Raw genomic sequence first — 15,114 nt, 5'->3', positions numbered from 1 at the left:
TTGCAATAATCAAATTTCCCCCATATATAAAATATTGCAATATATGGAGATCATCATCTTGTTGGGTTTGTGGTGAATATAGTCGGCAGATGGATGAGGTGATACAAGCATAACATACTCAATGCGTCACCAACATATTGAATTTATTATTATCTAATGCACACAAAGTTGGTCTCCGTGGAAAAAGAAGGGAATGATATAGCTAGCTAGGGAAGATTCAATGTATGTAACTGCTGGTAGGTAAGAACTATTCAAGTATTTTACAAAATCTTTCGTACGAGTTTTCTTGTATGTTTGAACAACTTCTTTATAGACAAGTTGACTTGGTGCACCCCAATCTGCTCGATCTCTTTCCTTTTAACCTAAAATATCAATCATGTATATATATATATATGTGTGTGTGTGTTTTGTTAATTACAAATTCTATGTGTTAAGTGTCAGTGGTTGTATGGTTCTTGAAAGTGTCTATTCTGTCGTAAACTTTATGCTAGCTAATTAGGTCTATTTTTTTTTCTCAATAATATATTAATGACTAATTGTATTTTATTCAACCAACAACTAGTTGACAACGTTGGGCACCAAGAAATGGGAAGCTAATTGATAATGTTATTTTAATTAAAAGTAAACATATATAATGTAAGACGTGTTACTCTTTTTGCTGCTCTGTTTAATTTAGATGTAAAAAGGCATACGTACCAAACTGCTTTTGACCAACGAGAAAGAAGAAGAAGAAAAAAAAAATCATTAATTACAACTATGGAATTCAACCTGCTAGTTAGCAAAAGGAACCAGAATTTGGGGAAACACTTGATGACATATTATTAATATGGGAAAAATACACTTTACCACCCCTAAAGTTTGGAGCGATTTTCAATTCGATCACCAATGTTTCAATTTTTGCAATATACTCCCAACCTTGCAAATGTTTTTCAATTTGACCAATTTCATCCAAAAATTCTCATATTGCCCATAATTTATTTATTTTTACTTCTTATAAAAAATTATATATATATATATATATATATTTGGGGGTGGCCGTAGCCACCCCTTTGGCCATCTAGCCATTTTTGCAACCCCAATTTTTTTTTTTTTAATAAAAAAATAAAAAAGTAAAAGAATTAGGGGTAATATGGAAATTTTTGGATGAAATTGGTTGAATTGAAAAAAATTTACAAGTTTGGGAGGGTGCATTGCAAAAATTGAAACATTACTAGTCGAATTGAAAATCGCCCAAAACTTAGGGGATAAAGTGTAATTTTCCCTATTAATAATAATATATATTTAGAATAGTAAAAATGTAAAATTATTGATCGAGTTGCAAATAATTCTTTGAAGTAATTTAAAAAGTGATTAAAAATTCATTAGAATAATTAAAAAAGCACAAATATATCCTTTGATGCATTTCGTATAAGGGTAAAGATATTGAGCACGCCCGGCGTGCTTCAACAGTGAAGCACGCCGGCCGTGATTTTTTTTTTATTATTATTTTATTATTTTAATTTTTTTGAAAAAAAAAATAAAAAAAATTTTTAGCCTAGCGTGCTTCACTGTTGAAGCACGCCAGGCCGAGGCGTGCTCTGAATCATGATTCTTCGTATAATTTGCTAATAATAAAAAATATATATATTTTTTTTTCCTTAAGAATATGTAAAAGCCACGTTGCCTTATTAAATCCATGGTTTTGGTTAATTAGAGGCCAGGTTGTCCCGTGATCATGAAACACAATCCCATGACACGATATATACATAAAATTAGATATTATATATGCAATAAATAATGTAAATTATGTAGCAGAATTTGGGCAAGTGTAACCACGATGCTCTTCCACATAATACAAAAAGCGTACGTAGGAAGAGCAGTAGTGGTCTTTATTAATATATATAGCTTTAGGACTTATTGGTTGCTAATCATCAAACACGTCCCCATATTGTTGAACAAAACTCTCACGCTATATCTTTTAATTAAAGAAAAGGATTACATGTGCAAGAAAAATTGAATAAGGGGAGCTGCTTGTACGTTCACTGATTATCAGTCACGTTTCCCGGCCACCAAACAGAATTTTACTCCAGTTAAAATATTAAATAGAAATAATCGAATCTCTTTGTTTATTGCAATTGAAATATCACTTTTCAAATATGTGCCACGAAAGCAAAATCTTGTGCAAAAAATCTTGAGAGATTGTGTTGTGAGTTAACACGTATCAATTGCAAGGAGAAGTATGTAGGAAATAGTAATAGAGAATATATAGGGTTGACCAGCTGAGGCAAGCCTCGATACAGCTGTTGCTCTATTATGAATGATGGCATGGGATATCAAACTTAATTAGCTCTACTCGAGACTTATTATTAATAAGTGATAGTTATCATTTTGTAGATGACGGGGGCAATTGTTTGGCTTACGTTTGTCAAAATATTATTTATTGAATCTTTTTGTGTAAAAAATTAACGGTAAAGATTGCTTTCAATAAATAAATAGTAATAAAAACCTCATGAATGAAAGTGTTATTTCATAGCTAATCAGGTTAACTTAGAGCACTCAAAATGGTTTACTCATTTCTTATTTTTATCTAAAATAGATAATTAAAACACTAAAAAACATTTTACATTGAATTATGTATCTCAAATGTGAATAGGCACCATGTAGCGGTGCTGTTCACACATCCATCTCATTAATATATTATTTCTCTCTCCACATCTCTCTTTTTCCAAAAATTTTCATATTATTTCTCTCTCTAGATCTTTTTTTTCCCAAAAAGTTGAAAAATATGATCTTTGGAAAAAAAAAAATACAATCCTTATAAAAAATATAAAAAAAATAAAATTTAAATGATATAGATAAAAAAAAAAAAAAAAAAGACAATCAGATGTATAATGTCTTTTAAAACTCATTAACTAAACTAAATAAAGTAGATTTTGATTAGTCATTTTGCATAAAAATATACATAAACCATTATGAATGCTTATTGACTAGCGGACATATATAGTACACATAGAAAAGGGCACTGACATGTTAAGCGTTCTGTTAATCATGCTGCCCACATTCTTGCTAAGTATGGGCTCTCGGTCCATGAAGACCAATTATGGGATGCAGACCTTCTGGTTTGCATTCGAGACATTGTAATCTCTGACCAGTTCGTTCTTTGAGCTTTTGAAATGAAACACCAATTCAATATATATATCCTTCTGGTTTGCATTCGAGACATTGTAATCTCTGACCAATTCGTTCTTTAAGCTTTTGAAATGAAACACCAATTCAATAAAATATATATATATAAAGAAAAGGGGCACTAAGTGCCGAATACAGTCTATTCTATTATATGATATATTTTTTTTTTCTTTCAATTATATATTAATGACTAGTTGTATTTTATTCAACCAACAACTAATTAACAACGTTGGGCACCAAGAAATGGGAAACTAATTGATAATGTTATTTTAATTAAAAGTAAACATATATAATGTAAGACGTGTTCCCCTTTTTGCTGCGCTGTTTAATTTAGATCTAAAAAGGTCTACGTACCAAACTGCTTTTGACCAAAGAGAAAGAAGAAGAAGAAAAAAAAATCATTAATTACAACTATATATGGAATTCAACCTGCTAGTTAGCAAAAGGAACCAGAATTTGGGGAAACACTTGATGACATACATATAATATGGGAAAAATACACTTTACCCCATAAGTTTGGAGCGATTTTCAATTCGACCACCAATGTTTTAATTTTTGCAATGCACCCCCTCAACCTTGCAAATTTTTTTCAATTCGACCAATTTCATCCAAAAATTTTCATATTGCCCATAATTTATTTATTTTTTTACTTTTTATAAAAAAAATTTAAAAAAAATATTCGGGGGGCCACCCCTTTGGCCATTTGGCCAAACTTTAGGAGAATAAAGTGTAATTTTTCCTAATAATAATAATATATATTTAGAATAGTAAAAATGTAAAATTATTGATCGAGTTGCAAATAATTCTTTGAAGTAATTTAAAAAAGTGATTAAAAATTCATTAGAATAAGTAAAAAAACACAAATATATCCTTTGATGCATTTTGTATTGATATGACACACTAATTGATTCTGTATAATTTGCTAATAATAATTTTTTTTTTCTTAAAAATATGTAAAAGCCACGTTGCCTTATTAAATCCACGGTTTTGGTTAAGAGATATGTTATAATCTAATAAAAACTTTATATTTTGCATATAAAAATTAATGTGACAAGATGCCACATCATTTTTTTTTTTTTCCCCACTAAAAATATAATATGATATCTTGCCACTTGACTTTTATGAACAAAATGTAGAATTTTTATTAGATTCTAGTATTTCTCTTTAATTAGGTTAATTAGAGGGTTGTCCCGTGATCATGAAACACAATCCCATGACACGATATACACATAAAATTAGATATTGAATAATGTAAATTATATAGCAGAATTTGGGCAAGTGTAACCACGATACTCTTCCTCATAATACAAAAAGCATACGTAGGAAGAGTAGCAGTAGTCTTTACCAATATATATAGCTTTAGGACTTATTGGTTGCTAATCATCAAACACGTCCCCATATTGTTGAACAAAACTCTCACGCTATATCTTTTAATTAAAGATTAGGATTACATGTGCAAGAAAAATTGAATAAGGGGAGCTGCTTGTACGTTCACTGATTATCAGACACGTTTCCCGGCCACCAAACAGAATTTTACTCCAGTTAAAATATTAAATAGAAATAATCGAATCTCTTTGTTTATTGCAATTGAAATATCACTTTTCAAATATGTGCCACGAAAGCAAAATCTTGTGCAAAAAATCTTGAGAGATTGTGTTGTGAGAAGTAGGAAATAGTAATATAGAATATATATAGGGTTGACCAGCTGAGGCAAGCCTCGATACAGCTGTTGCTCTATTATGAATGATGGCAAGGGATACCAGACTTAATTAGCTCTACTCGAGACTTATTATTATACTCACAAAAAAAAAAAGAAAAAAAAAAAGAAACGAGACTTATTATTAAATGATAGTTATCATTTTGTAGATGACGGGGGCAATTGTTTGGCTTTCGTTACTCAAAATATTATTTATTGAATCTTTTTGTGTAAAAAATTAACGGTAAAGATTGCTTTCAATAAATAATAATAATAATAATAATAAAAAAACCTCACAAATGAATGTGTTATTTCATAACTAATAACGATAACTTAGAGCACTCAGAATGGTTTAGCCAAATTTTTTTTTTGGCATTTGTGAATAGGCACCATGTAGCGGTGCTGTTCACACATCAATCTCATTAATATACTATTTCTCTCTCCACATTTCTCTTTCTCCAAAAAAATTCTAGATCTCTTTTTTAACAAAAATTTGAAAAATATGATTTTTAGAAAAAAATACAATCTTTATAAAAAAAAATAATAATAAATTTAAATGATATAGATAAAAAAAAAAAAAAAGATAATCAGATGTATGGTGTCTTTTAAAACTCATTAACTAAACTAAATAAAGTAGATTTTGATTAATTATTTTGTATAAAAATATACATAAACCATTATGAATGCTTATTGACTAGTAGACATATATAGCACACATAGAAAAGGGCACTAACATGTTAAGCATTCTGTTAATCATGCTGCCCACATTCTTGCTAAGTATGGGCTCTCGGTCCATGAAGACCAATTCTGGAATGCAGACCTTCTGTTTTGCATTTGAGACATTGTAATCTCTAACCAGTTAGCTCTTTGAGCTTTTGAAATGAAACACCAATTCAATAAAAAAATAGTAACAATAAAAAAAAAAAAGGGCACTAAGTGCCCAATACAGTCTATGAAAAACCTATTTGACCCTCGAAAAACATTAAGATTTATCTCTTTATATTGAAAGTAATAAGACTAAATTCGTGGTTTGGACGTACGTGTTTGTTTTTGGATTCTATAAAGAGACAGTGCGTATTGCATGAATCCCTATCATATCCGGCTATCCCTCACAACTTCTTCTGCAAACTCCGAAAAAAGAAATTAAGCAGAGAATAGTTTTTCCTACCCTTGGGTATCAGCCAAATGATATTATTGTAATGAATGATATTGGTGTCATTATATGAAGGAGACATGCATGCCTAGAATCCATTTGAATCTTCAAAAATTCATGTCTAAATTCCGTGTTTTTCAGCCATAATTGACAGGATTCTGACACTTGTTAAGCAAAAGGCTCGTGGGTCCCTTAATGATAAGTCCCATTACGTATTGATCCCAAGAAAAATATGAGAGAGTCACAATCTAGAATTTCCATAGTGCCGTGTACACTTGGCTTAATTTCCAGCCAGGGCTACTGCTCTACACATGGATGATGGACCAACCAACAGTTAGAAGCAGACAAATCAGTGTCCAAGAGCTAGCTATCTTCCTTTCTAATCCAATATTCCTGGAATGAGGGATTTCACTTAATTTTACAATTCAACCCTTCATTGCACTCCTAATGAAATCCTCTTTTAATCAAGACAATCATTTTTACATGAAAATTGGGTTCATGCCTGTAATTTGAAGTGTTTACTGTAGTGGGCCTTTTGTAAACTGAAATTGTGTAGCAGTTGGGCTGAGTTTATGAACCTTTTGAGGTTCATGATCGTTTCTAAGTCCTTTGTTTTGCCTTGGCTTCTCCTTTGTAGCTACTCTTGTTCTCTTAAAAGGGCCGGGCCGGATCATGTATTCGATCCATTCCCACATTTTTTTTTCTTTGCTTGTTGCGCTAGTTTTTGAGTTGTTTATGGATTTTTGTTAGGGTTGTCAACCCCTTTTATGTTGTACTTCGGCCTTTCATATCGAATATGAAAAAAAAAAAAAAAAAAAAATTAGTTAGTAGCCACAATAAAAAAAAATCAGATTTGATTTGTAATCCACTTGCAAGTTTTAATTTTCAATTTTATTAAAAAAAAAACAAAAACCAAAAGAGATAGAAGTTTACATGTTAAAAATCTTAAATAATTACCAAAAATTTAAATTAGCATATTAAAGAACGCACGTAACGTTTCAATAACTCAAGAAGCTATCACTTGTACTCATTAGTATTTAGTAGGCGATCACAGAGATTATTACTGGCGTGCAAAAAGAAGGCATCTAGTACGTAATATCCTGTGTTTTACTCTTTTCATCATGACCATAAAATGACCCATTTTCGGAGAAAATCCAATTCAATGTTGGCCCTAGCTAAATTTGTGTTTTAAAAATGTTTATTTTTTATTTTTTTATTTTTTTAAAAAAAAGAAGAAGGAAAAGAATATCCATCTCTCTCTCTCTTTCTGTGGCCCAGCTTCGTCGATCAGGCTTCCCAAATGAAGGCCCAAGTTCTGCCCACTCCTATTAAATCAACAAAGCTCTGCCCGCCCACTCCATTTAAATCGGCGAAGCGCGATTCTCAATCTCTCTACTTCCTGTTTTACGATCTAAAATGGAATTCGTTGTCGAAGAGGGCAAGCACCTTCACGAGGAGTGCTCCACTCTCGTCCAGATTCGTTTGGTTGCCAAGAAAATGTAGGAAAAGAAAAGAAGTGAAACTTAGCTTTCCATTTTCTTTTCTTTTGCTTTGTTTTCTCGGCAACCGAACGGAGGATTAGAATCACTACGAATTTCGTTTTACTTATTTATTTGTGCATATATTTGGTGAAGCCTGTGCTGTCGACTGGGAATGTGGGACAGCTGGCAGTGGATCTTTTGGTATCGTCTACACGAGCGTATGATTCGTTGCCTATTGGGTTGATTCTTCTCCAACAAAAGGTCCCCAGTTGTAAAGGTCAAGACTCTAGCTTAGCTCTTTTTCTTTTTGTTCACTGCTTATTTATTTACTTTATCTCTGTTTTTCTCGAATTAGTTTGATGCAACAATGTAGAAGGTCTATGATAATGTTAGGAGTTGAATGAGGTATTTAGATATGAAGACTGTTGAGAATGTGTCTATCTTGCGACAATTAAACAATTCAATTTCTTGAGCAATATTGCTTTCCTTTTAGGACTGATTGATGAGTAAATAATACTTTGTTCATTTCTTGGTCGCTCTTCTTGATGATGCCGTCACTATCCTGTTTGACATTGCTAATGCCTCTCAATATATTTGTACTGTTTGTTGCTAGTCCAATAGATAGGGAAAGTTGGAAAACAAGTTTATTCTTCTTGCTTGATACTTTTCCAAGGCTGTGCTCTTGGTTCTTCTATGTCCTATTTGTACTACTAATTCTCATCCTGAAAGGATAATTCTGAAGTATTTGATTGATCATTCAAGCAGGGGATGATGGTTGAATTTGCTAAAAACTTGGCTGATTTTGCTGCTGCTAGTGGGAAGAAGCATGTCATTGTGCTGTCTAGCTTAGACTTTGGGAGGTGGCGAAATATTGATATGTCAAGATATAGATCAATAATTATGCTTTTAGTTACTTTTAGGTAATTTTTAGAAGCTATAATTCTCCGCTGGTTGGAATATTGTGATTCAGACACTTGTACCAAGGCAACTTAGGATTCCAGGACACATGTTCAACTAACTGCAAAGTCTTTGAAGTTGCAAGAACTGGGGATGGGCTTTTGGACTCCTACAATAGGCACACAGAGCCAGTTTTCTTTGAGCCCTTATTTCACCAATAAAATTAGTGATATGATATCTTTCTATTTAACTATTTGTCATACCAGCACTAATGCAATGGTTCCCACCAGAACTCTACACTTAACTATGCTTGAATGAGAGTTGTACTAGGATGGGTGACTTCTCGAAAAGTCTTTGTGTTACACGCTTCGTTTTCTATTTATCAACAAAATAATAATAATAAATGATAGACACACAGTACCAGTTTTATTTGTGCTCTTATTTCAACCAATAGAATTAGTGACCTTATATCGTTCATTAGCATGAGAAAGAGCATTTTGAATAAAGGTTGTAGAAGCCGAGAAAAAAAAAAAGATTAAATGTTTCAGCAAATTCTACTTTAGGAATCTATCAAGAAGTGTGAGACTAAGACATGACTGAAACTCACGTGAAACAAAATGCCTTCTTTGTACCAAGTTGATTGAGTTACATTTGAACTCAGTTGTACGTCTGGGTGGTTATCTATGCGTCCATCTAGACTCACTGTTTGTAGTTGTCTGCGCCATTTCTTTTGCAATCTTATTTATCCTTTATCACACCAGTGGTTTGCAGACATACTACTTTTCTAGCACCAATAGCGATGGAACAAATGATTACTGCGAGGGACTTGGGTGGAAAAGACTGCAGGAGTGCAACCCTACCCAGAGGGGTTGGAAATATCTCAGCACTTTAGCTGAAGGAAATGCCACACAGGAAGAAAATCTGCCTTTTGAAGATGAACTAGAAGAAGAAGATTACTATCCAAGCTTGCCCTTTGCTGCACTTTTTTCTTGTTTGAAGGTATTGTTTGTTTAAGCATGATTATGACGATAAATTTTTTGTGCAAATTACATCTTTGTCCTGAAAATGAAAAAGAAGAGATTCGCATGTTATGGTTTATGGTCGTTCATCTATACCACACAGTGTCGAACTGAAGGTGTTCTATGTGTTCGGTTAGTAGTTTTCTTCATCTAAGTATTTGTTACTTCACTAGTGACCACCTATTCCCCCTTTCAGTTTTTGCTTCTTATTTCTGGGGTGCTTATATAGAGTTATTTCACTATACCATATTTTCTATGACAACTCTCACTATGGAATTAGGGTTATGGCTTGCATAATATGTGGGACACCTCTCGCTCTCTCTCTCTCTCACACACACACACACATTATTGGTGGAATATAACAGTTGAGACAAGACCTGCATCAACCAGCAGTTACCTACTAGAGTTCATGCGTACTTATACTACGACAAAACCTGCAGAAGGCAGGATAACAAAAGTTACTACATCGGACTATAATATAGCTTTATCCTTGCTAGATCAAGGTGATCTGTCATGCCTGGCATCTCATCTGTTTCGAGCACTTTGGCTTGAGTCCATAAATTGTGGAATACTCTCTCTCTCTCTCTTTCTCTCTCTCTCTCTTATTACCATTAGGGGAGAAAATCATAATTAACTTGTGTGTTAATTTGTATGCCAGCTGTTCAGTTTTGCAGACCAAGGCAAGTTTGACTTACAAAAGGTTTTGGTTTGTTGATCAGGCCAAAGGTTTGAAGGTCACCTGCTTATTATGCTACTGCTCAGAAGGGGACAACATACCAGATGCTTTCCATTTGGCCGAGGCGGCAAGCAAACTTCTGGGGATAAGTCCCAGTAATTTCCATTGTATGTTTCCCCACACCCATTATTTAAGGCCTTTGTGTGAGTGACAATCTGATCCAGGTGAAGATCTAATCATACCCTCATAGCCATATGGCTACATTCACATATTTTGAAATCCCCATTTTGAGCCTTCTTGTTGTAATCGTTGTAGTGCTCTTTTTGTAACTGTCAATTATAAGAAGTTAGGGTGATCCTCTTGCTTTCATACATTGTACCTTTGGACTGTTGCGCATGTTTTTCTGATGTCGATTAGTAACGATGATTTTCTTGTTTGCTTTTCCTTTTCTAGTTAGGTGATCTTTTTACATACTCCCAGTGTACTTTGGGACACCTTTATGCTTTTAATAAGACTGATTATTACTTATAAAAAAAAACAAAAGAAGTTGGGGCATATATTTTGCATGTTACTGATGTTAAGACCAGCACATGGTTTAAAGCAACTTTAAACCAGAACACCTTTCCTATTAATTCATTTTCTCTTTATGATTTTCACTCCTATGAGGTTTTGTTTATTTCATATGGTGATATTTTCTGGCCGATTCTTGTTTCCGATGGGCAAGTGTTCAACAGGTTAATTCTGAAAATTTGTTTTGATGGCTTGGAAATCTTTGAAATATTTTCCAATACTACATTTGTTAGTTGAGAATAATTTTACAGGAAAAAACAAAAAAAGAGATGCATATTCATTCTTGTATCTTTTCATAGTTTTCTTTCAGTGCATACATGCAGTGATTTCTATGTCATTTTGAATTGTTATAGGATGCTGATATGTGCTTGAAATTTTTATCATTAAAGCATTATACTCAAATTTGTTTTTGGCATAATAGTAGTTTTATAGTGTTGTTTCAGAATTCTCTGGAATTCATTTCATTAAATTTGGCTTCCTTATTTTCATTCTACTCCAGATTTTATGCCTAGATTAGTGTACATTCTGAATTTTATTACCACTGTTGCTTCATTATTGAAAGTTGCATATGAATATTCCTAAGATATTTAACATTTTCCATTGGGAAATTTGTAAATTCTCTGGAATTCATTTCATTACATTTGGCTTCCTTATGTTCATTGTACTCCACATTTTTCTGATAAGATGACAATAGGCTTTGGTAGTCAAGCAATCATAATAATTTGTGATCTTTGTGTCATTGGTTTTGTTTAGGCAATGAAGGTGGTAAATATATGGCTCATTCCATATTCGTGGAAGACTGTGTATGGACCACCCCAGATATATGCATGTTTTAGGCTGTATTGAGCTGATGACCTGAGATTGGATCTGCAAGAATGAGGTGCTTCCTAAATCTTCATTCTTCTTCTTCTTACCTTAAGGTGGTTTTGAGTTATGTGCAAGTGTAAACAGTAACTTATTACTGTAGCAATGGATGAGCACTTATAAAATTTTGTGATTTTCATTTTGTTCTCACTTCTCCTTCTTCTCTTTTCGCCAGCACAGTTGTAAAAAAACTATATGCATCTGACAGTTAAAAGACAATGACCAGGTTGCATCTGAAATTCACTGTGCCTGAAAATATTAATAGGTTGTTTGCCATTTTTATTTTCCTTTTCAAACTGGAAATAGCATTAATCATTGGTGATTAATTTATTTTTATATAAAGGAAGTTTGGAAAGTAACTAATAACATTTGACGTGTAAAATCACATTTGATGTGTAACCCAACTGCAAATTTTAATTTTCAATTTTATTAAAACAGAAAAAGATAGAAGTTTAACTGTTAAAAATCTTGAATAATTACCAAAATTTTAAACCTTACAAGCATACTAAGGAAGGCACAGTATTCTACAAAGAATGATAAATGGCATTGTTGGACATTCCATGGGATGCATAAACACCATATTCAATTACTTTTTTTGGTAAGTCATTTACATTTAATTTCAATCCTATACAATGTATCTATAGCGCATGCGCCGCACCCACAGAGAGAGAGAGAGAGAGAGAGAGAGTAGAGTCTTCAAAGGATTGTAGGAAACCCTGATCTGTCTTCAACATCCTTAAGCTGGTAATAGTGTGGGGCTATTTCCAGCAACCACTCCGGCTTTAGTTCTGTTACCTGTCTCATGTATTCCTTGGTCGTGAGTGCCAACTCATGATATAAAACCCATCTCGGAATGACCTGTGCTAGCCCTGAGCTGGGGTGTATGTGAACACTCTGTGGATGTTTGACTGTCCGATAACATCCATTCTTTTGTAGCCTTGCAGAATGTGGGAAAAAACCAGATGTTATAGCTTTTTTTATAGCCTCCAAGTCATTGGGGTTTGAGGTTACTTCAATTTCAACCCTTTTCAACAGCCCTTCAAGCTGGCCTCGCACATCCCTTGCACGCTTCATACTCCTAACCTGTATATAATTTTCATAACACCATTGTGTCGAGTAATTTGTCTCCTTCCACGAATTGTACACCTTTAGCAATGCAATGTGATCCCCAACATTTCCTGTATGAAAATTCATCCGCGCGTTGTTGGCATGAACTCGTTTCTCCTTTGGACAATAAAAGATGGAGTTTCCAATAGAAAGCATGGCCGCAATGGAAATGATCTCATCCGAGCACTTGTGCTTTTCAGAAGCAACTATCATTTTGGATAGCAGGGGATCAAGGGGGAACTCCGCCATCCGTCTTCCCACTTTAGTCAACTCACCGAGTTTATTTAGTGCACCTAGTGCAAAGAGTAGTTCCAGGGCTTTTAATAATGCTTCACATGGCGGTCTATCCATAAAATCAAAATTTAACAAGTCATGGATACCAAGACTCTTGAGTGCGAGGACAACACTTGCAAGGTTTGTCCTTTGTATTTCTGGTAATGTATTGTCTTCCAACTCGTTCTGATAACTGTAGGCAGTGTATAGTCGGAAGCATTTTCCAGGACCTGTTCGTCCAGATCGACCCGCCCTTTGATTAGCAGATGCTTTGGAAATAGGAGCAACCAGCAACGACTCCATCCCAGTCCTTGGATTATACGATTTCATTTTACAGAAGCCTGGATCAATTACGTATTTGATCCCATCTATAGTCAAGGAGGTTTCAGCTATGTTTGTTGCGAGAACAACCTTCCGCGCTCCTTCAGGAGTGGGTTCAAATATTTTTGCTTGGAGCTCAGTGGGTAGGTTTGCACATATGGGGCAGATAATCAGGTCAGCAATCTTCGTCCCCAGGCCCCTTGTCCTGTGCTTTAGAATTTCTTCAGCTGTTTCAATCTCTTCTTGACCTGTGAAGAAAACCAATATATCTCCACTTGGTTGTGTCGTATGAATTTGGAGAACAGTAACTATGGCGGCATCCAAGTAATCAGCTTCTGGAGCTTTGGTGTAGTGTATTTCAACAGGATATCGCCTCCCTGGAATTTTAAAGATTGGAGCTGAATCAAAATAATCACTAAATTTCTCCGCATCAAGTGTTGCACTGGAGATAAGCAACTTCAGATCAGGGCGAAATCGAGCAATATCCTTTACTAATCCAAACAAAATATCAGTTGAGAGAGTTCTTTCGTGGGCCTCATCCACCATCACCACACTGTAGCTTGCCAGCTCTGGGTCACCAAGGAATTCTCTCAGCAGCATCCCATCTGTCATATATTTAATAAGAGTCTTTTCTGAAGTGCAATCTTCAAACCGGATGGAATAACCAACCTCATGGCCAAGTTTGACACCCATTTCTTGAGAAACTCGGGCGGCCACACTCATAGCAGCGACCCTTCGTGGCTGTGTACACCCAACCTTTCCACGCTTTGTGTATCCAGCTTCATGAAGATATTGGGGTATCTGGGTAGTTTTCCCGGAACCAGTTTCACCAACAATGATAAGAATCTGATGATCATGAACAGCTTTGAGCAACTCATCCCGATATGAATATATGGGTAATGTTTTTCTCTCCTCCAAAGCTGCTGTTGATTTTTCTCTCTCAGTAGACTTCTTGTCATCAATAATATTCTCTCCATCCATTACTGATGCTTTGATAAAATCAGTCTGATCCTCGAACACAAACTGATAGTCATCAGATATTTGCTTTTTATTTTTTGAAGCAAATGTCATCGTTGCCTTCCCAATTTGATGCTCCTCCCAAGCCTCTTGTTCTGCAAGAGGATTCATTTTTCCCGCAGCAGTTGCATCCCTGTAACGCTGCAAAGCCACGGAAAATCTCTTTTCCTGATTAACACCGCCTTCCTGATCATAGGCTTCCGGCATCTTGTACTCACTTGTATTGTCGGCATCCTCTGACCGCTTCTTCACAAGCTCGTATATTTCCTTCTTGTACCTTAACTCGCGATATTCCGCTTCGTTAAGCTTCACGCCATCAAACAGATATTGCTCGTCTTCTATATCATCCCTTAATTCCTCAAGTTTCCTTTGCTCTCTTTTCTTCAAATATTCTTGTCTTGAAACTTTTCTCAAGGCTTCAAGGCCATTTTTCTCCAAAGCATCAGATCTCCTCATTGCTTCTTGTTTCTTCCTTCGTAATAATTTTGGTTCGGTTAACTTCCGTGTCGCTGCTGTATCCCGCTCCCTTATATTTTGCTCCAATTGCTCCCTCTCTCTTTGGTCACACAACCTTTCTTCTTCTGACTCTGAACCATCATCGGAAGTTCTTCTTTTAACCTGTCGTCTCTCTGTTGCCCCTCGTGCAATTACTTCACCATCTTCCTCTTCTTGACTTTCAATCTTCTTCCTGAAACGTTTTTTATGGGTATTGGCTTTTCTAGTCCTATGATCAGCGTCTCCCCCAACACCATTGTCTTCATCATCAGCAGCAGCATCATCCAACATTGTGCAAGACCTCTGCTTCGGTTTTTTAGGAGGATCCGTAGCTCAATTGGGCTTTAAATAAAGTTTAATGCAAAGACAAATCCCAATTG

At 34.7% G+C, this 15,114-nt stretch overlaps 2 protein-coding genes across 2 annotated transcripts; one reads left to right on the top strand and one right to left on the bottom strand.

Moving 5' to 3' along the window:
* The first annotated feature begins 8,266 nt into the window (after positions 1–8,266).
* Positions 8,267–11,493, top strand: LOC132171010 (uncharacterized). The gene is made up of 4 exons (XM_059582206.1): positions 8,267–8,415; positions 9,010–9,391; positions 10,131–10,254; positions 11,411–11,493. Exons 1-4 carry the CDS (start codon positions 8,267–8,269, stop codon positions 11,491–11,493), a joined length of 738 nt encoding a protein of 245 aa, XP_059438189.1.
* A 724-nt stretch (positions 11,494–12,217) lies between these two features.
* Positions 12,218–15,049, bottom strand: LOC132171000 (pre-mRNA-splicing factor ATP-dependent RNA helicase DEAH1-like; the record flags this gene model as incomplete). The annotated part of the gene is made up of 1 exon (XM_059582195.1): positions 12,218–15,049. A coding segment is annotated over one exon (2,832 nt), but the record flags the coding sequence as incomplete, so codon positions are not given.
* Positions 15,050–15,114: the final 65 nt, after the last annotated feature.

The sequence above is a fragment of the Corylus avellana genome, chromosome ca1 (assembly GCF_901000735.1).
Source record: "Corylus avellana chromosome ca1, CavTom2PMs-1.0".
NCBI classification, from domain to species: Eukaryota; Viridiplantae; Streptophyta; class Magnoliopsida; order Fagales; family Betulaceae; genus Corylus; species Corylus avellana.
This window is presented reverse-complemented; position numbering and strand designations above follow the sequence as displayed.